This window comes from Rhipicephalus sanguineus, chromosome 5 (assembly GCF_013339695.2).
Source record: "Rhipicephalus sanguineus isolate Rsan-2018 chromosome 5, BIME_Rsan_1.4, whole genome shotgun sequence".
Taxonomy (NCBI): Eukaryota; Metazoa; Arthropoda; class Arachnida; order Ixodida; family Ixodidae; genus Rhipicephalus; species Rhipicephalus sanguineus.
Genome location: NC_051180.1, coordinates 77,395,830 through 77,423,448, shown reverse-complemented (window position 1 = coordinate 77,423,448; position 27,619 = coordinate 77,395,830). Strand labels below are relative to the sequence as shown.

At 45.5% G+C, this 27,619-nt stretch overlaps 1 protein-coding gene and 1 non-coding gene across 3 annotated transcripts; one reads left to right on the top strand and one right to left on the bottom strand.

The window, feature by feature from the left end:
- Positions 1–786: 786 nt before the first annotated feature.
- Positions 787–27,619, top strand: LOC119393798 (uncharacterized). 2 transcript variants are annotated; one of them, XM_037660963.2, is made up of 7 exons: positions 787–1,097; positions 15,621–15,971; positions 22,127–22,441; positions 24,020–24,262; positions 25,195–25,324; positions 26,015–26,139; positions 27,388–27,619. In XM_037660963.2, the coding sequence occupies exons 1-5, from the start codon at positions 983–985 to the stop codon at positions 25,296–25,298; spliced, it is 1,128 nt and encodes a 375-aa protein (XP_037516891.1). In that variant the 5' UTR covers positions 787–982; the 3' UTR covers positions 25,299–25,324; positions 26,015–26,139; positions 27,388–27,619. The 2 variants fall into 2 exon arrangements, with proteins under 2 accessions (XP_037516891.1, XP_037516890.1); XM_037660962.2 differs by having other exon boundaries at positions 25,195–25,352.
- Trnat-cgu (transfer RNA threonine (anticodon CGU)) lies at positions 21,185–21,256 on the bottom strand. The gene has a single exon. It is a non-coding gene; the product is annotated as a tRNA-Thr (tRNA).

Here is a 27,619-nt window from a genome sequence, read left to right as displayed (position 1 = left end):
TATCTGCCGATCTTTTTAATGTTCATTTTTATCCTATTATTCATGCCCGATTATTCATCTTACTAAAGAACTGAAACACAACGCAAGTGATTGAAAACAAACAAACAAACAAACAAACAAACAAACAAACAAACAAACAAAAACAGCTTCGTTAGGTTTTGGGTGGTGATTCTCCGAGGCCACGTTAATAAGCAGATTTTTTCATGCAGAACTATTTTTTGAATCTAAAGCGAGTCTTCGGATAACACACTATATGTGACAGCCACTTTTCGAACAAGTTTGTTACTACAAAGCGAATGTTCTAAAAAAAAAAAATGTCCTATCAAATTTTGCCATTCGCGTTGCTGTGAAATGTGTTATTTTTGTTGCTGGAAAGAAAGAAAGAAAGAAAGAAAGAAAGAAAGAAAGAAAGAAAGAAAGAAGGAAGGAAAGAAAGAAAGAAAGAAAGAAAGAAGAAAGAAAGAAAGAAAGAAAGAAAGAAAGAAAGAAAGAAAGAAAGAAAGAAAGAAAGAAAGAAAGAAAGAAAGAAAGAAAAGGCAATGGGAGTGAGCAGGATTCCCATATTTAGAGGAGGAAAGGATGAGTGCAAAAAGAATGGAGAAAAGGGCTTGCGGCGAGGCACCGGCGACGGCACCCTTCGGTACGCCCAAAAGTGGTCACTCTCCTTTTTTCTCCCACCCTCAAATTCACGAAAGAGGGGGGCGCTCGGAGCAGTGCCTGGCACGCCCGCGCGCTGGCAGCGCCGCCCCACACTGAGTCCGGTCCCTTCACTCGGTGCTCAGACGCCCGCAGGGCGAGTTGACGCGCGCCACGTGAAAGCAACCGCGGATCGAATCCGCCGCCGTACTCCGTTCGTTTTACTAGTACCGGCAGAGCCGATCGGTGTCCGCGCGAAGTGAATTCAGGGAATAGTATTCTGCAAGTCGTCAAAGCCGAGGCGTTGCGGAGTGGACTCCGCGTCCATGGAGGCAACGTCCCGGCCATGGAGTTGTGCGTCGCGAGTTCCACCTGTGCTGCGGTCGTCAGACGTAACCAGCGGGGTGCGCGACAACGTCGATGGGTCGTTCTGTTTCTACTCCTGGCGGCTGCCGTGTCAGGTGGGTGCGCAACGTGACCGACCGCCGTGACGCGGTGCTGCGGCACGCGCGGTCACGCTTGGCCCGTTTGGCCGCGTAGGGGTCCCGTGTTGGCCCGTGGAGGATGGGTGTAAGGGCGCGTTTGCGCGAGCGCTAGCTGGCATGGTTCAAACCCTCGCGACTTCGTGCCATTGTTTTAGTGGGAGCCGCCAATAGTGCGCGTAAACGGTGCAGTTAAGTAATGAGGTCAATCGATGGCCTTATTGGAATGCAAAGCGAGCATCTGGGGTTATGTTTTTCACGTTGCTGCTACGGAGAGTACACGAATCGGGGTCACTCATCTAGGCGGTAGCTGAAGCTTATTTACCGTTTAGTGAACAAAACACACATACATATAGCGAAAATACTTAATGTCTTTCCTGCAGTTCTTCGGACATCATACGAGGCGATTGATGCGTTATGTTTATAGTTTCTGATATTGCAAAAATGATTTTAGTATAATCTAAGACGTGCGTCACTTTTGAATAGCCGAAGTTCGTTGCCCAAAGCGCAGGACATCAGTAATGACTAATTCACGGCGAAAAGAAACGAACTTGTGAAAGAGCTGTAATGTGCCTTTGCTTATCCATATATAGGAAAAGAAGTCTGACGAGAATGTATAAATTGCGAGCTCACTCCAGGGCGTACTTTTTCTAAGGTTACACAGGTCTCTCCTTTAGGTGCCCTATCACCTACAAGCACGCACTTTCGCGCTTTCTTAATACAGACGTAATGCAGGTCGCTGCGTACGAATTAAACCAACACTGGTTAGAGCAGCGGAAATCAAAACAAGGAACAAAGAGAAGACAGACGAGGACGTCGCTGTGTCAGCTAGCCCCAGTGAACACCGTTTTGACGAACTAGGCTGCCCATTCAGGTGCCGTCAACACCACTTCTTTTGGTCACACTGTAGCACGAAGCAACACACGGTGAAGATACCTAAATGATAATTGGAAAGTGCCGATTGAATGCATATCTGCGTTCACCACCTCTTCTAAGCAACATAAGCACTTCCTGTCTGCTAGGAGAAGAGCCAGTGGCTCGCGTAGAATCACGGCCGCCCCCTCTACGCGTAAGAAAAGTGAGCTTCGTTGCTTTTTGTTCTTGACGCGGTGTAAAACTGTGCATAAAATATTGATTTCTAAAGTGAAAGTAAGGGCGGTGTTAGTATAATCACTTGCACTGACTATATGTCGGTTGGCTATGGAAGTCTTCGCTATCTGTCGCTGCCCTTGAGCTCACTTTTCCATGTTTCCAAAGGACGTTACGTGGAACTAAAATTTAGTAAAACTTTAGGCCAAGGGATCTACTTTAAAACCCTCTTGAAGCCATGTTAGATCGGCTCGAAGCCCCTGTTCCGTTTCGGCATCTTCAAAAGCGTGCTTCACCGCAAATAGATGCTTTATGCGGAGAAGCGCATGTGTGAAAGCACAGACATCAGACAAAAATATATATATATTCCATTTTCATAGCAACAATCATTGCGCAGACACATTTTAATGTTCGTGTAGCACCTCAATAGCGACATCACATTTTTTGTCGTCGTATTGTCACGGGGACGTGACGTCCAAGAAGGCAGCAGTCGGCGTGTCGAAGATGAAACTCTTTATTTGGCCGAACTTGTGGCCGGGAAACGGAAAGTCAAACTACAGTAATACACACTGTACACTGATAGCGGCGAACAGAGCGTCGGCCGTCGATGAAAACTGCCCATAGCAGGGACGGGCTATCTTTTATACATCACGCATCGAACTTTCCAGCCTTATCACTCGTGGTCGCGCAAGCTCTGGAATAATCTTGACTGTTCGCGTCATGTGCGCAATCTTAACAAAATGATCTACTACAATCTGGAATGTTCCCAGACATTCTGGCGCGGCTTGCGCAAGGCAGTAGTGACACGTGTAAGGGGGGCAGTAACATAAAATATAGAAAGAAATGAGCGCGCGTGGCAGTATACTATTGGAGGCGCTCTATAAGGGAAAAAAAGAAAACCCTGTATTTTAGCCATGCTGTGTCCGAAAATTCGACACCAGAAACGCTGCTCTATTTCGCAGCTCCATGCACTAGCACTCAAATTCACGCGGTTAATATTATTCCAGAGGATCGCACACTGCATTGTGATAGCAGACAATAATTTTCCGCAGCCATTCTATTGGTGCTCTATGTCGAAAGCGTCGCCGACTTCCTGTGCAGAGTGACGGCAGTTGCAGCGTTCTCTTGCCAGAATCTTGGCGAACGACGTCACAAGCACGCATGCATCGCTAAAAGAAGAGGCTGAGCAGCAAACAAAACAAAGCACCGTACTTTGCGTAAAGTGTGACGCAAAAAGTCTGGATATATCGACTTTTCTTGAAGCGGGCGAAGTGCCATACGGCACAAAAGGCTCAGATATTGCTTGCTTAAAATCGCGTCGATTCCTTCCTCAGTGCTCAGTCACACGGGCCGAGCACTAGCTAAAAGTTCTAAGACAAAACAGAAAAGGTAACGGCGCGATACGATAAAACGTTAGCAAATATATGGAACACAGTTGGAACTGGGAACTCGCGAACACAAGAGCAAGCGCGCATGACGCGGGGTTTATGCGCCGATGTCAGGACCGCGATCCGGCGTTTACTACGAACCGTCGAAAGCGACAACAAAAGTATCGAAATTCCAAAAGTCTGTCGAGGCACGGATTTTGGCCCTTTCATGATACTCCATGTCGGCTTTACATATTGTTCTAGAGAGGGCTCTTAGTCCACTATCACGAAATATTTCAACGAAGTCTTTATAGAAAGTGTTCTTTTACATTTTATTTTTGCAGCGAAATACAGCGCACTCATTTGGTTGAGATATATTCATATTATGCAAGCGTGGGTGTGTAGCAAGCGGCAATAAATATAAAAAAGTGGGGGTGTAGGCTAATCGGTAAGACAATCGCACTCGAGGCGTATGGGCTTGAAACCCAGCACCGCCAAGAAACCTTGTTTTGTTTTATATATTTATTTATTTATAGCGATTCGTATCACGTTATAGGGGGAGGGACAGATACAAAGACGGCATAGAAATGCTAGCGCATATAGGATAATTAGAGCAAGGCAACTGCGATAAATGGGTGAGATAGCTGTCAACAACTTAGATATTACCGAAACCCTCTCGTTGTTTCAATGAGAACACACTAGCTTGCGTTCCGTGCCGCAAAATTTGCCGCGATGTACTTGTGCTATATTATTCTGCCTACACAGAGCAAGTACCTTTTCGATTATCTGTTCGCACGCTTGTTTGCTAACTCACATTGAGTTATTCGCGCAGTGCTGCCGCCGCTCTTTCACCGGATCAGCATGCGGTGTCAGTGCTAAAGAAAGCCTCGCATTACAGGGTCCCTAAGCCACTCCGAGTTCAAAGATGTGAGACTGGTTCATTTCTCGCCTTCACTACATCTCCTACAGGCGCTGTCTCCTCCCCGCCACTTATTCCTTTATAAAACGCGTGCACAATGTCAGCACTAAACGTTGAGCCTATCTAGATTGCGCGTTTTCGGCTATGCGCTGTTATCTCCGCTTGCGCATTCGAAAGCACACAAAAGGAAGTGAAACGAGCGAGACGAGGCAGAACGGGCGTGCGACTACATGACAATTCACAGCTGGTATCTCTCGTATATGGGCCACTCAAGGGCTTATTTCCTCATGACGGCACGTGAACAGTTTACTGGCGTCACGAACTGTGCCGAGAAGACTAGAAACGCCAGAAAATAATTACGCGCTCGTTCTTCGTCTTTTAAGAGGTTGCTGAGGGGCCCTTTAACATCGCAATCTATACGTCTCTTACGGGGAAAAAAAGAGAAACAATAGTGCCCCTACCGAAAAAAAAGGCTGCCAGCAACTGAAGAACAACCAGCCAACCAACCACGCAAAAGTTCCTGCATATGGCATGGTTCCTTATTATTCCCATATATTATTTTCACTTACTTAATTTTGATCTTTCGTCCTTTCTTTTTTTCTTTTCGTGTAAACGCCTGATGCGCTTTCGCCACCTTCTTGACTTCGCAATTCCGTTTCTGGCGTCTACGCTGCCGACAGTTTTCTTTCGCTTCGTTCGGTTCCACGACACGCTGGAATGCGAGATGAAATGACTGGAGCTGACAGCGCCGGCGTGGTAATTTTCGTTGACGGCCCGGTCGCATTTGCGATATCTGTCGCCTTAACAAGATCCGCGATGAAGAACGTGAACTTTCGGATATGGAAAGGTTTAAAAAAAGAAAAGCTTAGTGCATGTAATGAATCCTAGTTCAAGAAAATGACTGCGACAGCACTAAGCGACTGAAATCTATTATCTCTGTCATTTCTTGCAACATTCGACGCACTTAGTTATAGGATTTTAAGCTGGACCTGTCAGCTGGATGCTTATCCGAGGAAGCAATGGGGAAAAAGAACGGCCCGAACAGAAAAGTCTAATTTGTGCGCCGCCTTTACCCTACAATGAAATTAGCCATAGCAGTGGTTGTTGCGCAGCGTTGTCTTGCTCTACTTTATTTTGCTGTTATATAGAAAACATGGATAAGTCGGCGCAACATCTCTAATGGCGCACAGCCTCTTAAACTTCCCCATTTTCGGAGTCGTCGGAAACAAACTGACAGCAGGGCTGGGCAAAGATACTTTGAAATTCTATCGCGATACGATACAAGATACTCAGGCAAGTAGTATTGGAGATACAGATACAATATACTGCCGCAAAAATTGTATTTTTGTGGCAGTATATTTATTCAATTCAAAGCTGGCCAAAAAATTTCAATGAGAAAGTAGATCCTTTTGCAAAACATTCGATTATACAGTTTCTAAGTTTATGTGTATTAAATATCATGGTTTTTCTGCTATCGTCAGATACCTACGAAATGCAAAAAATACCACGTGACATACCCGCCTGCGCGCCTGTGCGTGCTGCGACTGCAGTGCTCCCTAACGTTCCGCGTACAAACGATATGCTACCCTCGCGATGGTTCATGGCAGCCAGGGCTGGGCAAAGATACTTTGGATTTGTATCGCGATACGATAAAAGATACTCAGACAAAAAGTATTGGAGATACAGATACAAGAAACTGCCGCAAAAATTGTATCCGATACGATACTTTGCAATTGTATCTTAAGATACTTCGATACATTCTCAAATTTGTTATTATAGATCTGTATAATGTAGCAGCAAACGCCTATGCACGAAAACGTCTGCTTGAAAATTTCTTAACTGTGACCTATTTTGTTTCACTTGAATGAAATGTCTGTTATTATCTCATATGTTTTGCCCTTCTTGTTCAAATTACATTAGTTTCCTTCCAAAACAACTTATTGGGGTTTGTTTTAGCTTCTCCGCAGGACGACTTTTTGTACACTTCGCCGACAGCGGTACTTGCTCTGCACAGCTTGACGACCATCTAGCAGGTTGCCATATAATCACAGTAACTTCAATAAGAAGCCTTCACACGACGGAGCAAATACCGGTGTGGACCTTTACCTTGTCCGTAAAAGACAGCTAGCACAATACCGTATATCCGACAGGTGTACAGCAGCAACACCGCTGGTAGCGACATTTTTCTTTTTTTTTTTGGGGGGGGGGGGCGCATGGTGTATACTAGGGGTTTGAGACCTTTCGCTAGCGGCCCGGCCTGCACACATCACTGTCTTCGTCTAATTTGCTTTTATTTTCTAAATAAGTATGTTCGTGAGCTGCACAGACATGACTGGTCTAAAGCATTCCTTTCGTGAGGAACATGTGGTCACCATGTGCTGAAACATAACCGTGGAACAAAAACTGTATATTTCAGAATCCACGTCCAGATATCAGTCATTCTGTACATCGGTATCGATGTTTTGAATTTTGACTCCAAGTCCCCTTCAGAAATGACGTATATATGAGATATGAGAAAGACTTCCTTTCAAAGGTCATTTTGTTCAAACTCTCTCCCACCATCTTCACTGTTCCGGCCCTTGCAACAAAATTTCGTGACTGCGGCCCACTGGCTATTAGCTCAGTTTGAGACCCCTGGTGTATACGTAGATGACGTAAAACTACAATGAATTTTCGTATCCTACTTATCTGCCGGCGTAAAGGATTCTTTGTTGATATACTCACTAACGTGCAATCTTTTTAGCAATTTTTCTTCAACGAGAGAACATGTGCAACACAGAAACGTCTCTGACGTATTGTATAGTTCCACAAAACGTCGCAGGACACCGCCGCTAATCGCGCTATTGCCACTTATAGCTCCCATTATGTGGCGATTAGTAATGCGAAAAATATTTAAGAAAGCCTAAAACAGGAAAACAAATATAAGTAAAATAGAGAGCTCGTTGTGTATCAAACATTAACATTGAATGAGTACAGAAACACAATACAGACGGCGCCCTGAATAGCTATGAGCATGAAGTATTGTCAACTTACCTGTTGAAACAATAGAAAATTCCGTACTTATGGAAAATTGCCTGAAACAGCTCGTTGGGACGCTCATGAGCAAAACAGAGTATTCTGTAAAACAACGTTTCTCGAATCCCCTTCGTAACATCTTTAAGATGGCCCCTAATGATTTCCAATATTATAATGCAAACTCAATTTCGCTATTTTCCTAAGCGGTAAGCAGAATGTTTTGTACTGTTTACTCAAAGTACGCCCACATAATTATACACTTATTTTCAACATCGCCTTGGCAACGTGTAACTGTGTAAACAGTAGTGGAAATAAAGTATACAGAAGAATAAAGCAGAGATCCTATTTTGGGAGCACGTTACAAAATACATACTGCAGTGACCAGACCGGAAAAACAGTACAGAGACTTAGGTAACGTAGGATGCAAAATAGCAGCTAAGAAAGCACTTGTGCTAATAGTCAAATTATGATTTCACGAAATCTTTGAATAAATGTAGCAAGAAGTGAAAAATACGGTACGGCAAGATATTTTTTGTCAGGTAAACGCTTGCTCTTCTAGATCTAGCATCAGTACCAGTGGTGCTAACGTTGTTAGATTCTTATTTGCATATAAGTTAATTCATGGCATGCAAGTCAAACTTACATCCACGATATCCTTCAAATCGCTGATATGTAAAATCTACGCGACGCAAGGGAACCCCATTATTGCACGCATCACATTTCGTTACGGAGCAAGACGCAAGAGAATCTTCAATAACGACACTGTAGCAACATCAGAATTTGCGCGATAGACGCGGCGCAGGACAGTGGCTAAGAGCAAGTGTCGCGGCATTGGCGCAACTAAAAAGAAAAGAAATCGAGCAAACAAAAGGTACGTGGGCTGGGCGTAGACGTCCGCGCGCTTGTCCTCCTCATCCTCTGCCCTCACTGGAGTGCTCTGGCGGAAAAATAAAATTGCGTCACTGCCGTAAGACTTCTTCAGCTGGCTTGGCGGCACCAGTACCAGCTTGAGAAGTGGAGCTTGGCCAGCGATTATTGTTTCGCACGGTTGTGTTGCGATAGAAGTATCTTGTATCTTAAGATACACGATACATTATCGAATATGTAACGGAAATGCAGATACAGATACTCGTATTTCGAGAAGTATCGCGATACAGATACAATATACCCATAGAGTATCTAAGATAGTATGTAAGATACATGTATCTTCGATACTGCCCAGCACTGACTGACAGTAAAGTTTAAACTACTAGAATGAGAATTGGATTCTCTGAGTTGTCTTATTCGACGCTCACGTCGTTATGCAAATTACTCTTTGTTTCAAGCAGGATTGTTTCTTTAATGCAGACAGAAGCAGTCAAAGTAAGACTGTGTCGTGTCATGCGACTAGGCTGACTGTCCACGTGCGAATGTTTCCACAAGTGATAAAATGTTTGCGCCTTCAACTTCTGTCACAAAGTTAAAACTGTGTTAAATTTGCACCGCACATTGTCCGATGGTCGTGATGTCCAAAAGGCTTCGTCTTTTACAGTACGAACCGCGGCTCTTGCCTTCTTCCTCGCTCCTAATGTATTCGAACGTTACATGAAGAAGCAAAATATCCATAAGGTAGCCGGTACTAAAAATACGAGAGAATGTAGTCGACTCAAGTAGCGCTTTGCCTGAATATACAAACTACAAGTTCTGTCATCATATATCATGTTCTTGACTTAGTTTTCTTGTGCTATATTTCTTGCCGTCTTGTCGTATACGAACGGGACGCGTAGCCAGTTTTGTACAGCGTATTTATGAAGGCATGAATGGCCTGCTCGCATCGAGCAGCACATCCTTCCGCCTGCTGGTAGTCATCAAGGATAGCAAACTTTAGTGGAAGCAGTCTGTATTACTCTATTAGCAATGTACACTGCATGCGTATGTCACCTTCGCCATGCCACCTTCTTAAGCGAGAAGAAAGGGCGAGGACTTTGTAGCGTACATCTTAACAACCCTTCAGACTTACGTAAAAGGTTATTAATTAGGTATGTCATTAGCTGCAAATTGAAACGTACAAAAAATTTTGTTTTAAGTGCGAGTTAAATCAGTACAACATGCTCATCATAATGTGTGCGCCGCCGCACATGCGAGCGCAATCCCGAAAGCATTTGTAATGAAGCAAGTTTGTGTCTTCAGGTTGCAATATTGAGCAACGGAAGACGATGTGAAATATGACGACCTACATTCAGGCAGAAAGCGGCCGCAGTGTTGCCCACGTACATCGGTCGATGAGAATTCAATAGGAGCGCTCACTTTCACACGAGCGTTCACTGCTCGACTGTTATGGCGGAGTATATTCAGTGCGAAGGGCAGCTATAGGTTTGAAATGGGCTCCTTTGAACTTTGAACAACACATAATGCTATAAAAAACGGCGTCCCTCAAGAAGTGGGGCCCACTTCACAAAACTGGTCCTTCGCAAGTGCGTTTTCTCATTGGTCAGCCGGATTCGATAATGATGTGTACCGCATATTAGTTGGCAGAAATATTCGCTTAAGAAAAATTTTTATCCTAAGACGTTTTTCTAAATACGGGCCCAGGGGTTCTATGCAGGATGGCCCAAGCTTCTCGTGTAGACAAATTTGCTCTGAGCTCGCACTACGGAGGTCATAACAGGAAGACAGTACGGAATGCGCAAAAGCAGCGTTATTAAAAACGGCTACAAAAACGCGCTTGTCGTCACAAACACATGTGCGGTGTTTGCGGCGGTTTACAAAGCAACATCGCATGAGAACGCATAAGTGCCAGTGTGACTGTGGCACTATCCCTTTGCCAACTGAACATCGCGCCACCCACAGGCGTGTTCGTGGGCGGTTATCCTCTTTCGAGAAAGTTCTTTCGTTCCACCTGGAGCATGCTTTCGTTCCACCTGGAGCATGGAAATTTCCACTTGAAGGCAAGGGCGCACACGCCGCACTCTCGTGCAGCTTGTTTCTCTTCAACTGAATATTACGTCGATTATTAAGTTACGTCAAATATTATGAAGTTACGTCGCAGCTCATCGTGCCGCTCGCTAGCGTTTCGGCGCGAATACTGCGCCTCGGCAAGAGCAAGCGTGGTGGGCGAGCCCGAGCCATGGCGTGGGCGCCTGTCAACCGAACTACTTGGCACGCGAGCTCGGCTTCAAACTTTCTTATTTTGTGAAGGCCCCAGTTGAACTCGTGACTGTCAAAGTGCCAGTGTGACTCAAGCGTTTCATGCGGTGGACTCTAATTAGCAGCTTCTTCCAGCTTTTTACGTGGCTGAACGTCAACTCAGTCTGCTCGGTCTGGTCAGTCTGCTTCGGAGTATCAATTTTAATGATATTATCATTAAACTTGATATCAGTATCAATTTTCAGTATATATCAGTATATATCGGTATGAATTTTAATGATATTAATTAATATAATTTTAACTAGTCAGACCTAATTAACAGAGTATTGCATATACTTGTCTGAATTATTATAGCTTTAATTATTGTGACCCTAATTAGGTCAAGCTTAATTGACAAGGTCTTAGTATGGCACTAATTAGCACATTCTTAATTATCACGGTCTGAATTAGGAAGGTATTGGTTAGCTTGGTCGTGATTAGCATGCGTTAATCAGTATGGTCTTATTAGCTCAGCCTTGGCATGACTTGGCTTAATTAGCTTGGTCACAGCATGTCTTGGTTTAATTAGCTTGGTCTAGCGCCTATCTAATTAGCTAATGAGACCGCCACACGTGTTCAGGGAGCGAGCAGAAAATGAAGAAGAGAACCAAGAAAGCACGCGCCTGCTGAGCAACGCGCTAGAAGGCATGGAGGAATAATGCTAGAAGGTATAGGCGGATCATGATGATCTTGATGATGATATAAATGACCTCGGCGATGAGGCCCGGCCGCGCGCTGTTGAAAGGCTTTCAGCCGGAGCTAATCTCGGAGGCCACGATGCTAAATATTCTAAAGAGTATTTATGCAGGCATTAAACGCATGAAAATGAATTTTAAACGACCGTACCTCCAAAAAAATATCAAAAATAAAACTTTCCGACAATTTTTTTGCATGGGTGCACCTGTGCACTCAGTGCAACGACAAGCAAGTGAAAGGAGAGGCGGCTGGTTTGAAGACGCCACCCACCTTTGTCGACCTCCCTTGACGCGACGCCGCGTTCCATCGTAACCAATGGAATGCGGCGCGCGCTGAGGTCTGGATTTGACCTTTTCGTACTATTAGTTTGCTGAAGAGGGATGTCGCCAGAGCTCGGAGAGATTCCGAGTTTCGCCAAACTCGGGCCATCCTGCATATCACCCCAGGTGTCTCAGTTACATTACGAAATTTACCAAGAAGCTTCTTTAAAGTACAGTAGTCCGTGAAGGAACACTGTTCTACGCCAGACGTCGAGTAAGCCACTTCATTTCGAAATTTAATGTGAACTCGCCGCAGAAACGACTTAGGGTAAGCGCTTACAAGTCTGTATGGCTCCCCAAGCGGCGATATTTCTCATCTTTTAGAAGCTCTACGTTGGTTATAACGAGGGCTAAAGCCGAGCAGGTCATTCAGCCCCTCTCTTTTGTTTCTGAAAAAAGACTTGCATTCAAGGTAACATCTCGTTGAGAATGTTGCTTTGATATCGTAGTTAGAATGGGCGTTGCTATAATGGTCTAGCGCCTATCTAATTAGCTAATGAGACGGCCACACGTGTTCGGGGAGCGAGCAGAAAATGAAGAACCGTGCAACGACGACCACCAAAGTTCCCTGAGGTAGCTCTTTGATTGTTAAGGCTGAGCACGGTTTGGCTTGATGACGTTTTATGTGCGCGTTCAAAATACAGATTACATAGTTATACATTCGAGATAGCATCTTTGCGAAAGCCTTGTGTATACCGCCTGCAATGATGTAGTGAAACAGGTGTGTACTTCGTTATTAAGTCCCAAATGAGGTGCGAAAATATTGAAACAGTTGACAAACTTGGTCTAAGATGCAATTTTCATACAAGTGCTCACACTTGGAGCGCTTAATTATTCTACCATGACAGCTAATGTGAAATATTAAACTGTAGCTGAAGAGCGGGCTTCCTTATGTTATTTCTATTAATCTGCAACTAAACGTGAAAGTTAATAGCTGGAATATACCTTCCGTTGGTTACGCTGTAGGAGTCTTGCCAACAGGGGACATTTGCTTTCTGTGACACACAGGAAGCGATGATGCGGCAGACATTGGAACAGTCATAATAACCACACTCAGGAATTGTACCTAGACTGATCGTCGATGCGCTTAAACGAAAGCTTCAAATCATGCGCATGCAAAATAGAGGCGCTGAACCTCCGAATTATACTGCTTCTGGAGGAAGGCGTTGATGCACTCGCTTAAAATCAAGCCTACGTCTTCAGTGTCATTGTGAATGTCCCTTGGATTTTTGTGGGGTAATGACGATGAATGAATGAATGAATGAATGAATGAATGAATGAATGAATGAATGAATGAATGAATGAATGAATGAATGTAGAAGCGAACACTGATGCGTCGCACGACATTACCATGAAACAGACACTCTCGTCATTCTGTCAAAGCGATGTTAACTTTATGATCGAAGATACTGAGCGCACCTTCTAAAAACACAGGCATTATAAGGATGAAACATACTGTGGACGTAACACTATGTCAACCTAGAAAAACGCCAGGCCTGCGCTGAAACCGCAGCACAGTCACAGCGAAAGCTGGAAGAGCGGCGTTTCAAGAGCCCGTTGTAAGCTCTCTTGGGGCTACAATACAAGTACACTATATAGAAAGGTACCCACTACGCCATAAATCAAATTTTCTTGAAGTTGGGAAGCGCCTACTAAGCAATTATTCGTCATTCTGCGGAGAAGCGAGGCACCAGCTACACGTCTGTAAGGGATTATGTGCACTTTTGTTGACGCGACGACTGATGACGATGAAGAATTACGGCTCAGCCCTTTGTAATGGGTTGGAAGCTTTAAACGGCCCACCAGTTATGTAATTTGCACTGGTGACGCCCGGTCGCTATTTCCCTCTGCCGTCATGCTGTATAACATACGCTGACGTGGGAGAGAGACGGGGGAGGGGTGCGAAGAACTTTACTGAGACCCCGAGGAAATGGATCATGCGCTTATGGGCTTCCTTGGCAACCAATACAAGTGCACTTGCGAGGAACCCACTACGCTATAAATCATTGTAATTTTTGAGAAGTAGGGCAGCAGGCACTGTGCCATTTTTCGTCATTCTACGGAGAGCCGTGCTATCTGCTAAACGCATGCAAGGCATTATGCGCACTTTGTTGATGCTGTGCCTGATGACGACGAAGAATTATGGCAGAGACCTTTGTAATGGGTTGGAAGCAATCAACAACGTACTCGTTGCGCAATTCGCATTGTGTGACGCCTGGTTATAGAATTCGCGTTGTGCGATGCTTGGTGCTTATTTTACTCTTCTACCACGCTATATTGCATATGCTAATGTGGTTCGTTCCCGAGACGAAGCCTGTATAGGACCTTTTTGCAAAGCAGTTTCAACCACCGGCATGGCTCAGAGGTTGAATACTGGGCTCACACGCAGAGGGCCCAGGTTCGAACCTCGTTCCATCCTGGAATTCTTTCTTATTTCGTTTTTTTTTCTTATTTCGAGCGATACTGGTTACGGACACCGGCGGCGGCGGCGGCGGCGGCGGACAACTACGGCGCCAAAAACGGCCGTTGAAGTGATCTCATAACAGCTTTCGCTGTAAAACTGCGTCAACTATCAACATCACAAGTATGACCGTCAGCTTACACACGACAGTTAGACCAGTTCCGCCTTAGCGTGAGACCGTGATGGCAAGCTTTTAAGCGAATCAACGGCGACTGCCAGCATCTCCGCGCGAAAACCACGCCACGATAACCGGCTTCAGCGCGCGTTCCGGAAGTTTACATGCATGCCTACAGCTTGCCACTTGCCGTGCGTACGCTCATGCAGGTGGAATGTCTCCTCGCGAGACGCGTAAGACAGGCGCGTACAGGCGCCCGACGCGTAGCCAGGCGCGCGGGATGCGTCCCACGTGGTTGGGCGTTTACACGCTTTTGCCTAGCATCGCTTCTTGTATATTTGCTCGAGGGCTCGCGTGCCGAGTTGCTATTGTTCGCTTCTTATGAAGAGGAAATGCCGCGGGCATCCTGCCTGTCTCGTGTTTGCACCGACACCTGAACTGTCATGGGGCAAGAAAAAGCGTAGGAGAGACAAGGGACATAGCAATTACATAGGGCGCCTTGCACCCTTCCCCATCACAGTGTAGCCAGCCAACCTGAGAAATGGCTAACCTCCCTGTCTTTCGGCCTACTTCTTCTTCCTCCTTCTCCTTTCTACATAAGAAAAATAACGACAGTAGCAAAACAGCAAATCCGAAAACAACTCTACACATTAATAAGACTTATGGGCTCCCGCAGGACCAGGACTTGATCCGTGCACTTCTTTTCAGAGAGCACATTGTCTTGGACGTTTTGTAAAGTGATTAGTGCAAAAAACTCTAGCGGTACAGTTTTTAGCACAAAATCGGTGAAAAGTTTACTGGACCACAAAAGCGGGAAAGTGCGGTCGAACGCTGCCGGACTGATTAAGTGCACTAACATATAAGAGTAAAATGCAGACCCACAAGATGCAAGCCTACCAGAAGTTACATTGGGCTTCAGGTCGCACGTTGAGGGCTTGATTTACTATTATGTTGCAAATGTCACTGTGATTGTCACTGGGCTTTCGGGCTCTTGACTCTCAACGGTGACTGCTTGTCGAATAATGGCGATATGAACTACAGATAGCGAAGTGCGTGTGCTACGTTTAACGCTTTACCTGCCCTGGTATAGCTTAGCACGTAGGGTGGCGCGTTATTAAGCTCGAGGGCGCTGGTTCGATTCCCGGCCACGGCGACCGCGTTTCGATAGGGGCGAAATGGAAAGAACACCCGTGTCCTTAGATTTAGACACACGTTAGAGATCCCCAGGTGATCGAAATTAAGCCGGAGTTCCCCACTAAGGCGTGTCTCATAATCATATCGTGGTTTTGGCTCTTAAAACCCCAGCAATTATATATTGTACATATAACACTATGTGCCCGACATGCCTGACGCAGGTGTGCTGGGTGTCGTGGTCACCGAAGTACGGCTCCTGTCGGACAGCAACAAAACGCAGTACGTACTTCAGGGCGAGGGTGCCACGCTGCTCTGCTTCTTCGTGCTGTCGCCCGGCGAAGACCTGCGCCGCGTCCTCTGGTTCAAGGACGGCGCCGAGGTGTACGTGTGGCGCAAGGGGCGCCGTCCGCTGGCGCGCAACCTGTTCGACAAGCGCGTCGACCTGAGCAACCGCTCGCCTTCCTTCATTACCATCATCAACGCCGACATGGCCATGCAGGGAAACTACACTTGCAGGGTGGAGACTGACGCGGGCGTCTCGCAGAACGACCTCTTCCTCACCGTTATCGTCGGTGAGCGCTTCTTGCGAAGCTTTCGAATACTTCGCTCTATGTATCAAATGAGCGCTTTACTTTAACAAGTTTGGCAAGTCTTTAGAGAACGTTGACTTACGTATTTAAAGTGGGCCTGCAACACTTTTCGAAGTAAGCGTCTAATGGCTCCTTGAAATGAGCTTATTGCCTCATGAATCGACTGCCGCAAAGATTTTTACAATCCATAAGGTACGAGTCGCTAAGTTACATGAATAAGTTACAGGAATTTGTCGCACGTTTCAAGCGCTTTTTCTCTCCTTTCGTACCAGCGAGCGCGCTGAAAGATCGGCAAGGAGGGAGATGACAAGGGGGCAAGAAGATGCGTCCCTTCGTCGGCGCACGTCATGACCTTGTGAACGTTCTTTTAATTTTTCCTTGGAACGCGCGGCTTACTTTCAATGTGATCGCTAGCGCGCGCCTGGGCACGTGGCGGCATCCCGCGGCGGCCACGGTAACTGTGAAGCCCACGATTCTCAAATCAGCCAACGGCCGTGGACGTTGGGCATATGACGCATTAATCTGGTTATTTGGCATGATCTGCAGAGAGAAGAGGGAGCAATATTTAGCTGACTTTGAGATATAATTCTAAATTGCAGGCCGCGTGCTGTGCTGATAATGTCTGGCTCGTGTGTTTTCAGGAGCCTTGACTACCCATCGGCAGCGTTTTCTGACCATGCTGAAAAAGTGTTTAAGACTTTAATGCGTGAACTTGTCCATGTACGCGCCTAATTGCATCAAATGAGGCATTAGCATGCTTTATTGCGCCAGTGGAAACAACGTTTGTTCGTGCGCTGCCCCTTAATTCCCATATTGAAATATTTTTAAATCAGCTCGTTAATGTTTCGATTGATGCAATTGTGTGCAGGAAGAGATATGAAGGTAGAGGAAAGGCAGACGTTGACGAGAGGATATTTTCGGCTGTCTGCCTAGTACTGGGGAAGGAGAAAAGAGATTGGGAAAAAAAAGTGAAAGGAATGAAGGTGAACAATCCAGAAAGCAGGACTATCTGTGTGCTTACTCTCACAGTCTATCACGTCTCTAGATAGCCATATACGCACGCACCGACATACAGCATCCAGTGGGCGGTGTCAATCAGCGGTACGCAAACGGAACTTGTGATACGCAGGCATTTCACACTCAGAATTGGGCCCGGTCAGGCAAGATTTAAATGAGGCGGGTCTAAAAAGCACGGCAAGGCAGTGGTGTTCGTCAGGTTATGATTAAAGGTTTGCCATTTCCCACTCTGAGGGCTATAGAAAAGAAATCTCGGTGGCTACACACAAATGGGGCATGTATGCACTATTTTTAACGAAGAAGCACGCACACAAGTGCTCATCAATATTGTGATGATCTGGTTTACTAATATTTCTATTTATTTAATTACTTGAAACCGACTGCTTCTGAAACACCAAGCAGGGAGGCGTAACAACAGTTAAGACAGAAATGAATGAAAAGAATAAAAAGAAATATGAAAACAGTGAAAACATCGTTCAGCATTAGAGCACACCGTCGTAAAGAAGTATTGTTAAAGGTCAGCACAATACACCAAAGCATAACCACCTAAGTACATTACGCTTACGCACAGCGATGTTGAAGGGCATTATGATTTGTATGTTCCGGTCATAAACAGAAATGTACATAGTATTCAAGGTCAGGACTCAACCTTTCAAGAAGTGCTTCAAGTGGTAAAGCGTTACACGAAAAAAAAAAAAAAGTCACAGTTTCGCCGCAAGGGCGAAGCAATGGATGCGATAGCAAGAAATTAATTCTATACGAAGTGAGGCTCGCCAATGGATACGGATGGATGGATGCTATGAGCGTCCCCTTTATAACGGGGCGGTGACATGTCTGCCACCATGCTCGAAGAAAAAAGGAAAAAAAAAAAACTTCCTTGTTTCATGCTGCCCTAATACCTTGTCTACATTGATTAAATCTATCTTATTATACCAAAAAAAATTTATAAATTCACGTACGGTCTATCTCTCTGCCTCTTAAGGCAGAATGACCTTATCTCCCCCCCCCCCATTATTTATTTTTGTACTTTATCTCTACTCTTCTGCCACCAATACTCTAACCGTCTCTTACTTATTTCTATCGCGGACGTGTTCAGCTTTCCATTGTTGTCCCTAAAACCCAAGGCTTCCTGTAGACTCGTGCCCACAAGTATACCTGGGTGAATATCGCCACATTCAATCAGTACATGTTCCATCGTTTCCTTAGTTCCCCCGCAGCATGTACAGTGTTCGTCTTCGTTACTGAATCTCGCTTTATAACTTCGCGTTCTAAGGCAGCCCGACCTTGCTTCAAACAGTAAAGCGCTTCCCCTTGAATTATCATAAAACCTTTCCCTCCTTATTTCGTTTTTTCCCTTTCGGTAGTTACTCAGAGCCGGCTTCTTTTCCATCGCTGTCATCCAATAAGTCCTCTCCGCCTCCCTGACCTTCCGCTTAATGCTCCCTGTTGCCATATCGCCCGCACTGCTAGCCGTATATTTACTGGTGAGCCTCCTAGTTCTCTTTCTCCACTGCGTGTCAACGCTTTTTCTATACAAATACCTGAAAACCTTCTCTGCCCATCTACTCTTCTTCATTTTCCTCAGCCTCTCTTCGAATCTCATTTTGCTCTGAGCTTCCCTCACTTCAAAGCCTGTCCATCCCATATCACCCTTTACAGCCTCAATTGTCGTCTTCCCGTGAGCGCCCAACGCGAGGCGGCCCACCATCCTTTGATTTACATCCATTCCTGATTGTACCTCTGACTTCATGCAAACCACTGAGTTCCCAAATGTAAGCCCCGGGACCATCACACCCTTCCACAGCCCTCGAAGCACCTCGTACCTATTGTATCCCCATAAAGCTCTGTGCTTCATAATTGCAGCATTCCTCTTTCCCTTTGCTACCGCTGCTTTCTCTTGTACCTCCATATATCTATCCCCTTCATTTACCCATACTCCGAGGTACTTGTACTCGCTTACCCTCGGTATTTTTGGCCCTGTATGAAGACCGCATGGTCTTCGTGATCATTGAATACCATCAATCCACATTTTGTTGCACTAAATCCTAGTCCTAGAGCCTCACATTCCCTTCCGCATATATCTGCCAGTCGCTGTATATCATCTTGACTGTCCGCAAATAAGACAATATCATCAGCATAAAATAGACCTGGAAGCTTCTGCTCAACCATCGTGCCGACCTGTTTGTGTGACAAATTAAACCCAATGTTGCTACCTTCTAGCGCTTTTTTCCATCCTCACCATGTACAGCATGAATAACAGCGGGGACAAAGGACATCCCTGTCTCAGCCCCTTGCTAATTTCAACGCTGTCCTTGCTACTTATTCCTTCCCATTCTACACAAACTGTATTTTCTCGGTACATTTCCCTCAAAAGCTGTATACAGTCGTCCCCTATGCCCACTTCTTTCAATATATCCCACAAAATTTCCTGCTTAACGTTGTCATACGCTCCGGTGATATCTAGATAGGCTATGTATAAGGGCCTGTTTTCTATTTTCGATATTTCTATACACTGGGTAAGAACAAACAGATTATCGTCTAACCGCCTGTCGATTCGAAATCCATTCTGAAGTTCTCCCAAAATATCATTTTGTTCTACCCACGCTTCTATTTTTAATTTTACTGCCTGCATCGCCAACCTGTATAGCACCGATGTAATGGTTAGCGGTCTATACGAGCGAATGTTATCCTTTTCTCCCCTGCCTTTATAGATTAAGTTCATTCTACTTTTTCGCCAACTGTCTGGTATTTCCCGCTCCTGTAAGCACTTTTCTACGGCTTTCAGCAGCGCTTCTTTAGTGTTATGTCCGAGTTCGTTAATGAGGCTGACGGGAACCCCATCTAAGCCCGGAGTAGTGCGCTTAGGAATTTTTCCTTCGGCCTTCTTCCAATTGAAATTCTCTAGTACTACATCTTCGTCAGTTGCACTCCTTTGCGTACTATTACCTACCGGGGGAATCCCCTGGGTGACCTTTTTAAACGAATCGGCTGTTATCTTTCGGATGTAACCTAGCGCTTCATGCCCTTCCAATTGATTTCCTCCTTCATCTACCAAACGTTGTTGCATTGTGACAGACTTCCTACCTAGCGCTTTTAGGTGGCTCCAAAATATCCTAGGCGCGGCCTTCTTCTTTTCGCGAATCTGTCATCCAGCGTTCACTTTCACCTTTAATTTTTGCCTCGACTAATTTCTGCACGATGGATTTTTGCTCTAAATATATTTCCCATATTTGGTTGACTTCGTCCTGTGGCCGCTTCTCTTTTTTTGCCTGTCTGTGCTCCCGTGATGCCTCACGTCGCTTCTCGATCGCCTCCCGGATTTCTTTGTTCCACCAACTTTTTGGCTTTCTCTTTCCTTTCCAACAAATAGTTTTCTTCTCTTTTTCCATTTCTTTTGTGATTATATGTAGCAGCTCACTATACTCTCAGTTTGAACAGCGCTCCTGTTGCAAAGGCGGCCGAAGCAGCGAAGGAAACTAGCGTGCTTCAAGTGTCGAGCTGTGACACTTGATAGTTCGCGCTCATCTTCTGTTTGTTCGTTTAGCGGCGTCCCTAAGCTCGAGTGACATTCGTACGCGCCGATGATTTTTCAGGGGCTCGTTTATCTTTGTTAGACACAATATTAATGAGAGCTAACAGACAATAACGCCAAGGAAAGTACAGGGGGTGATGCCTGTAGTATTTAGAATATAAATGTGAAGAAAGTAAAGTGGACGAAAAGATGACTTGCCGCCGGCAGGGACCGAACCTGCGACCTTCGAATAACGCGTCCGATGCTCTACCACTGATCTACGGCGGCGGTCATCCTCCCGTCCACTTTCTGGGGTATATATGTTGATTTAAACCTAGGAGTGTTAGTCAGCGCCAATCGCAGCCATGGCGGCGAGTGTGGAACACTCTTTTTTTGCCTGTTGGCGTCACGTAGCACGTGATCTTTTTGCGAGCTGGCAGCTGACCAATAATCCCTCGCATACTACCTGAAGGCATTAAGTCTGCCAGGACGAGACCCTCGCTATGAATGAAGGAAAGCAGATGATTTTTCAAGGGCTCGTTTATCTTTGTTAGACACAATATTAATGACAAATAACAGACAATAACGCCAAGGAAAGTACAGGGCGTGTTATCTGTAGTATTTAGAATATAAATGTGAAGAAAGTAAAGTGGACGAAAAGATGACTTGCCGCCGGCAGGGACCGAACCTGCGACCTTCGAATAACGAGTCCGATGCTCTACCACTGAGCTACGGCGGCGGTCATCCTCCCGTCCACTTTCTGGGGTATATATGTTGATTTAAACCTAGGAGTGTTAGTCAGCGTCATCTTTTCGTCCACTTTACTTTCTTCACATTTATATTCTAAATACTACAGATAACACCCCCTGTACTTTCCTTGGCGTTATTGTCTGTTAGTTCTCATTAATATTCGTACGCGCCGTAACATGAGCGCGGACATCACGGTGAAAGGTTGAAACATCCCTCTTGCCCTCACCACGAGAAAACTGCGCGAGCAGACAGCGGAAGGGCAAGGTCCTCCCATGCGCAAATATAAGAAGAAGCGAGCGAGCTCGCCGACGACTTTTAAATGCGCCCGTCGGGCTCCTAGCGCCATCTCGCTGGTAATGAAGAAACGCTTATTATCGCCCGCCGTCTCTGAGTCCGTCCAGCAGTAAAGGGTGTGTATATGATGCTCGCCGTTAGCTACGTGGAGGATCTGCGTTTCGTGGCGTAGTGGATAGCGCCACTGGCTGCGGAGCAAGAGGTCCCTGGTTCGATTCCGCGCTTCGGAAGCATTTTTCTAAATTATTTTTCTTTGGGTCTTTTATATATATATATATATATATATATATATATATATATATATATATATATATATATATACATACATACTTATACATATACGGTGCATGACGGCGGCGACGGTGACGGCAAAATCCAGCCGACACTGTCCATATAATTGCTATCGCAATAAAAAGTACATGAAAAGTTTAGTGCACGCGAAGTTAAAGCTCAAGGGTGTAAGCTCCTGTATGTCTAGTTTGTCTAGAAATTGGGTGTCTTAAATAACTTTCTGAAGTGATAAGCTTGCCTTAATGCTAAATCTTGTGCTCCTCTTGCACCGCAGACTCATGCAAGGAAGACAGCTGGACCACGTTCTCGGATCGCGTAACGTGCACGGAAACTGTGGAACTAGAGTGCGGTGGCATGTTCCCGAAACCTTCACCAGCGTGTGGAGTGTATAACGATCAGACCGGAGTGTACTTGAACACAGTGCCATTTGACCGCCTAAGGACAGCGGCCAACTCGACCTACGAAGTGCGACTGCACCGCGTATTCCAGGTCGAAGACTGGCTCGCCTTCAGGAACCTCACCTTCCGCTGCCACGTCATTGTCCTTGGGACGGACTGGCGAACTGGAATCTCGCATAAATTATTCGGAGGTCAGTTGGCACTCGCCTATAGATGCGCAGTGAAAGTGGTTTTCCACAGAACTTTTCTGGTTATCATGGTTCTTTTTGTTTACTTTCCAACGTGTGCTGACAAAGCACATGCGAACAAAACTCTAACGCACTTTTCGACGTACGCCCATGTACAGATCACACGCAAACAAATTACAAAGTAGAATAAGTTTCGGGACTGACAACTCCAGAGTGATATCTCGGACTGCCAATTATGTGATTATCACAGATGATTTAGTATTCAAGATAAGCATGCGAGCCAAAATCATGCTGAGAGTGCACGTACTGACAGAAACAAGAAGGAATAGAACGCGTTTTAGTTGGCACTAACCTGCTTATACTCAAATTGTCCATGATTCTACTACATGCGCTTCGGAGTGATAAAAAGACCTGGGACGCTTCTCGAAGTACATTGAATGCAATTTAACGTATTTTCTACAACGCTCTAAGAAAAAAAGAAGTCACAGTTTCGCCGCAAGGGCGAAGCAATGAATGCGAAAGCAAGAAACTAATGCTATACGAAGTGAGGGTCGCCAATGGATACTCTCAGTTTGAACAGCGCTCATGTTGCAAAGGCGGCCGAAGCAGCGAAGGAAACTAGCGTGCTTCAAGTGTCGAGCTGTGACACTTGATAGTTCGCGCTCATCGTCTGTTTGTTCGTTTAGCGGCGTCCCTTGAGCTCGAGTGACTTTCGTACGCTCCGTAACATGAGCGCGGACACCACAGTGAAAGCTTGAAACAACCCTCTTCCCCTCACCACCAGAAAACCGCGCGAGCAGACAGCGGAAGGGCAAGGTTCTCCCTGCGCAAATATAAGAAGCTAGCGAGCTCACCGACGACTTTTAAATGCGCCCGTCGTGCTCCTAGCGCCATCTCGCTGGTAATGAAGAAACGCTTATAAGCGCCGGCCGTCTCTGAATCCGTCCAGCGGTAAAGGGTGTGTATATAACGCTCGCCGTTAGCTATGTGGAGGATCTGCGTTTCGTGGCGTAGCGGTTAGCGCCACTCGCTGCGGAGCAAGGGATCCCTGGTTCGAGTCCGCGCTTCGGAAGCATTTTTCTTTGGGGCTTTTATATACATATACATACTTATACATATACGGTGCATGACGGCGACGGCAAAATTCAGCCGAGACTGTCCATATAATTGCTATCGCAATAAAAGGTGTCTTTTGATTCTTCTTTGCTACACATGTGAATCTCCCATGTACAACTCTCTTTAGAGAGGCACGCTGACTCTCTTTGGGAAAGTCGTGGGATGTAGACTCTCTTTAAAAAGGCACGCTAACTCTCATCTGGGGAGTCGTGCGTCCCACGACTCTCCTAAAAAAGAAAGTCAACGTGACTCTCTAAGAGAGCTATACATGGGAGAGTCACATGTGTAGCAAAGAAGAGTCAAAAGACAGCTTTTTTTTCTTAGAGTGAATTTCTAAGGTGTTCTATTATCGTTACCGCACACAACCCCAATGTCCTCGTAGTTAATCCGCACGCTCTTTCAGCGTTCGCTAATGCAAAGAACGTGCTCTCTAACACATATAAACGTAAATGTTCTCGTACGCAGACTCAGGGTGCTCGCCCGATCCTCCGGAGATCGTGAATGGCTACTACAACATCAGCGGCGAGGAGACGTGTTGGCGCACCCCGGCCGAGGGTTCATTGACGCGTTACTACTGCCTCGAAGGGTTCGAACTGCGAGGTCCTCGGGAACTGGTGTGTCACAACGGCTCCTGGGTTGTGCCTGCGCCGATGTTTACGTATTCACGGAGACAACAGACACCTGCAGCTGGAAGACCCATCATCTGCGGTGCGGCAATTCTACTTCAGTAAAACCCCCTGAATGCACATAGTAACGCTTATACTAAACTGCAATGTGTGCTCAAGACACTGGAGTTATACGCTGGCACTGATCAAAAGTTAACGTAGGGGGCAAAGTGGCCGAAATAGTAATATACAAGGCGGGGTGTCGAAGCGTGGCCTGTAATATTCACGTAACTGTGGATTTCGTACGTCACAAGTTCGCGGCGAACATAAAGGAATCATGACCAAGTTGTGTCGTCCGCGTTGCTTTACTAAAAGTACTGCTTCGAATATTCTAAGGGCCGGTCTGAACTTAGATAATAACCAAGCCGAAAACTCTCGTGTGTGTAACACCACACGTTCAAAAATTAGCCGCATTATACGCTCCTTAAGAGGATCCACCGGCCGCCTCAGAATGTCGGGTTATCCTAATGAATTCCGAGGAGGCTTCATTAAAGTATCTCACGTTGACTGAAGCTTAGTTACAAACTTACCGTGTGAAAAGTACGCAGGCCGCATGGGACACGACCGAAGCTGCCGATGAGCCCTACATTGAATACGGGCGCTTCGAAGGTCTGATGTACTCGAAGGGCTGATGTTTTTTATCTGTAGTTCCTTTGGAGAGCCCGAAATGCCTGCAAACACGGGAACAGTTCAAATTGTAGCTGTCGTACACAGTATGTTGGTTTGTTCACCTGAACGCTACAAAGTTGTTTCCGTCTTCAGCGACCGTCTCTTGGACTTACAACGAATGCGGAATTGACTTCTAGTCTACAACTGCTCACTAGACTAAGGATTCCGGGTTGAAGAGCTCATAAAATTGAGTCTACAAAAATACTCATCATGTTCTATTCTTTATTGTTATTTGTTTCCTTTTATTCGCTCAGTGGATAGTAAACAATACATTGATATCCGATTTTACCATGTTTTCTTTCACAGAGATGAGCTGCCAAGCCGCTGTCGCATTCAACCGCTTTTTCACTGCCATGATGACAACACTGCCCGTACTACTGTCCCTCCACCTAATCCCGCCTTCGCCATAGAGCCATTCCTTTCAAACGTGCTCAAGGTATGCTGGATCGAGGCAAGAAAAGCAGGTGGGACACAGTATATATTACTGATGTCCTAGCCTCTTTCTGTTACGTAATTATGAAGGCATGTGCACGTCTTGTTCTTCCTCTAGTAATCGTTATTATAGTGGCGTTACACAAAAATACCGTCGTAGAGGCTATGTTTCTTATAAGTTAGGGACATCACAAGTTAATTTATGTTGACGAGATATCTGACTGCATGTACATGCATTCATCTGTCTCCGACCCCGCTTGATGCTTCTATCATATACTTTACAGCTTATATCACTGTACTTGATTGCCGCAATTCACGAATATAAAATTCCTGGCACATTACTTTTTGCGTGTCACGTTACATGATATTAATAAGAATGATATTGCCTAAAAGGCAACGAGATATATTGCGCCTGTTTTACCTAGTCTCGCTGTAACTGTCGTATTCGTTCAAAAAAAAAAAAAGAAACATAAGGAACTTCTGTTACTGTAAAAAGAGCGGGAAAAAAAGGGCACAAAAGGCGAAGGCGACAACACAAGTGTGTTGCAGTTATTCTGCATAAGTTTCTTGATGGTCGCATTCGCATCTCAATATCCTTCAAAGATATCCTTCATATATGACCTTCAATATCCTTCACTTATGACCGATGTCGAGTAATATTCAAGCAGCTTCATCGACCTTTTCCATTTTTCAGTCACCTGGTATCCACTCGTGCCTTAGTTTACGTTTTGGCCATCAGTTGACCCGGGGACCCACAGGATTATATGCTGGCCCGTATGCGAATCATTGTTGTAGTCTTCTACGCTGTCTTGCAGCAAGGTAAGTGTTCTCCGTCACACTTTTCGTCACGTATTAGGTGATGCGACCGTTGCAATCGGAAACGTCAACGTCGCTGTCTTTTAACGCTCTTTCCGTTGTTTAGCAATCAGCTGTGCGTAATGAGGAACTGTTGAACAGGTAGCAAACTGGACATAGTCTTGTTAACCTCCCTGCCTATCTATCTATCTATCTATCTATCTATCTATCTATCTATCTATCTATCTATCTATCTATCTATCTATCTATCTATCTATCTATCTATCTATCTATCTATCTATCTATCTATCTATCTATCTATCTATCTATCCTTTGAACAGGGAGTGTCATTACATTAGAGGCAACGTTTCGACAAGTTGATTTGTTTTCGGCAGGACAAAACTGTTGTGTTCATCTTCCGATTCGTCTTCATCAGTTGCTGCCCTGACGAAGGCAAGTACACTTGTGGAAGCGATGGTTCCAGTGACATTCTATGTTCAAGAATTCGCCACCATTTCAAGCCTTCATATAAAACTGAACTTCTTCAGCTGTGCCTAGTCTTGTTAACTTTGAATGGTTGTATTAGTGCGATAGCAATTATATGAACACTTTCGATGAGTTTTTGCCGTCGCCGTTGCCGTCATGTTCCGTATAAAGTCCAAATCAATAACATCCCCCCTGCGCGTCGTATGTTCTACCCGCGGGTAAAAACATCCGAGCGGGGGCGACGAATACGGTTGAAGCAGAGGTGAAACGAGCCGACCCATCTCCGTCGCATGGAGGGCGCTGACGATAACATTAACCCGCGTGCGAGGCCTGCCGTCGATTGCTGCTCAAGCAGAGAGGAAGCGCCCGCCCGTCTTGAAGGAGATATGAAGGAACGCAAGGGGGGGAGGTGAGGGGGATGTGTTGCTCGATCAGCAACTGTGAACTTTGATTCTAAGGGGGCGGTCGTGATCGCTGGCGCACGCGCTATCTCGGCAAGCATCATCGGACGGCTCGTATACCGTTCTACGGGCTGTGCTCTCCACGTGAAGAGACTGTGCGGAAACCGCTTCTCTCCCTGGAGCGTCCGTATTCTCTTATATCAGCTTTTTGTAGAATTACACGAGATCGGATCCAAAAGAGTTAGCTGCTATCCTTACTTCGTATACCACTGCAAATTATTTCCACATCATTCACTGTTTCGCCCTTGCGGTGTAACTGATTTTGTATATTAGTATAACGACTACGTTTCTTCAGAAACTTATCTCGTATTCTTTGTCTTTTCAGCTGGTGTTGCAAGCTTTAGGGAGCTTTACTTAGACAACTCTGGGAGCTGTATGATTGCGGATCTCGACTGCATGGTGTTTTCTGCCGACTGAACGTCCTTATGTCCCCTGATGGCATGGAATGAACAGAATCCGATTGCAGTGACTTATACGGCGATGGGCGACTCGGCAGCGTGGAGTTGAAAGCGTTTTGTTGCGGCTACTCTGCTGGGTATCTCGAATAAAAGCAATGG

What these genes read in the sequence shown, in the direction of transcription:
- LOC119393798 (XM_037660963.2), top strand. Translation starts at nt 983, where the DNA reads ATGGAGTTGTGCGTCGCGAGTTCCACCTGTGCTGCGGTCGTCAGACGT. An exon ending in CTTCCTCACCGTTATCGTCG is followed by an intron (nt 15,972 to 22,126) that starts GTGAGCGCTTCT and finishes CTTGCACCGCAG; the next exon opens with ACTCATGCAAGGAAGACAGC. An exon ending in TGGAAGACCCATCATCTGCG is followed by an intron (nt 24,263 to 25,194) that starts GTGCGGCAATTC and finishes TTTCTTTCACAG; the next exon opens with AGATGAGCTGCCAAGCCGCT.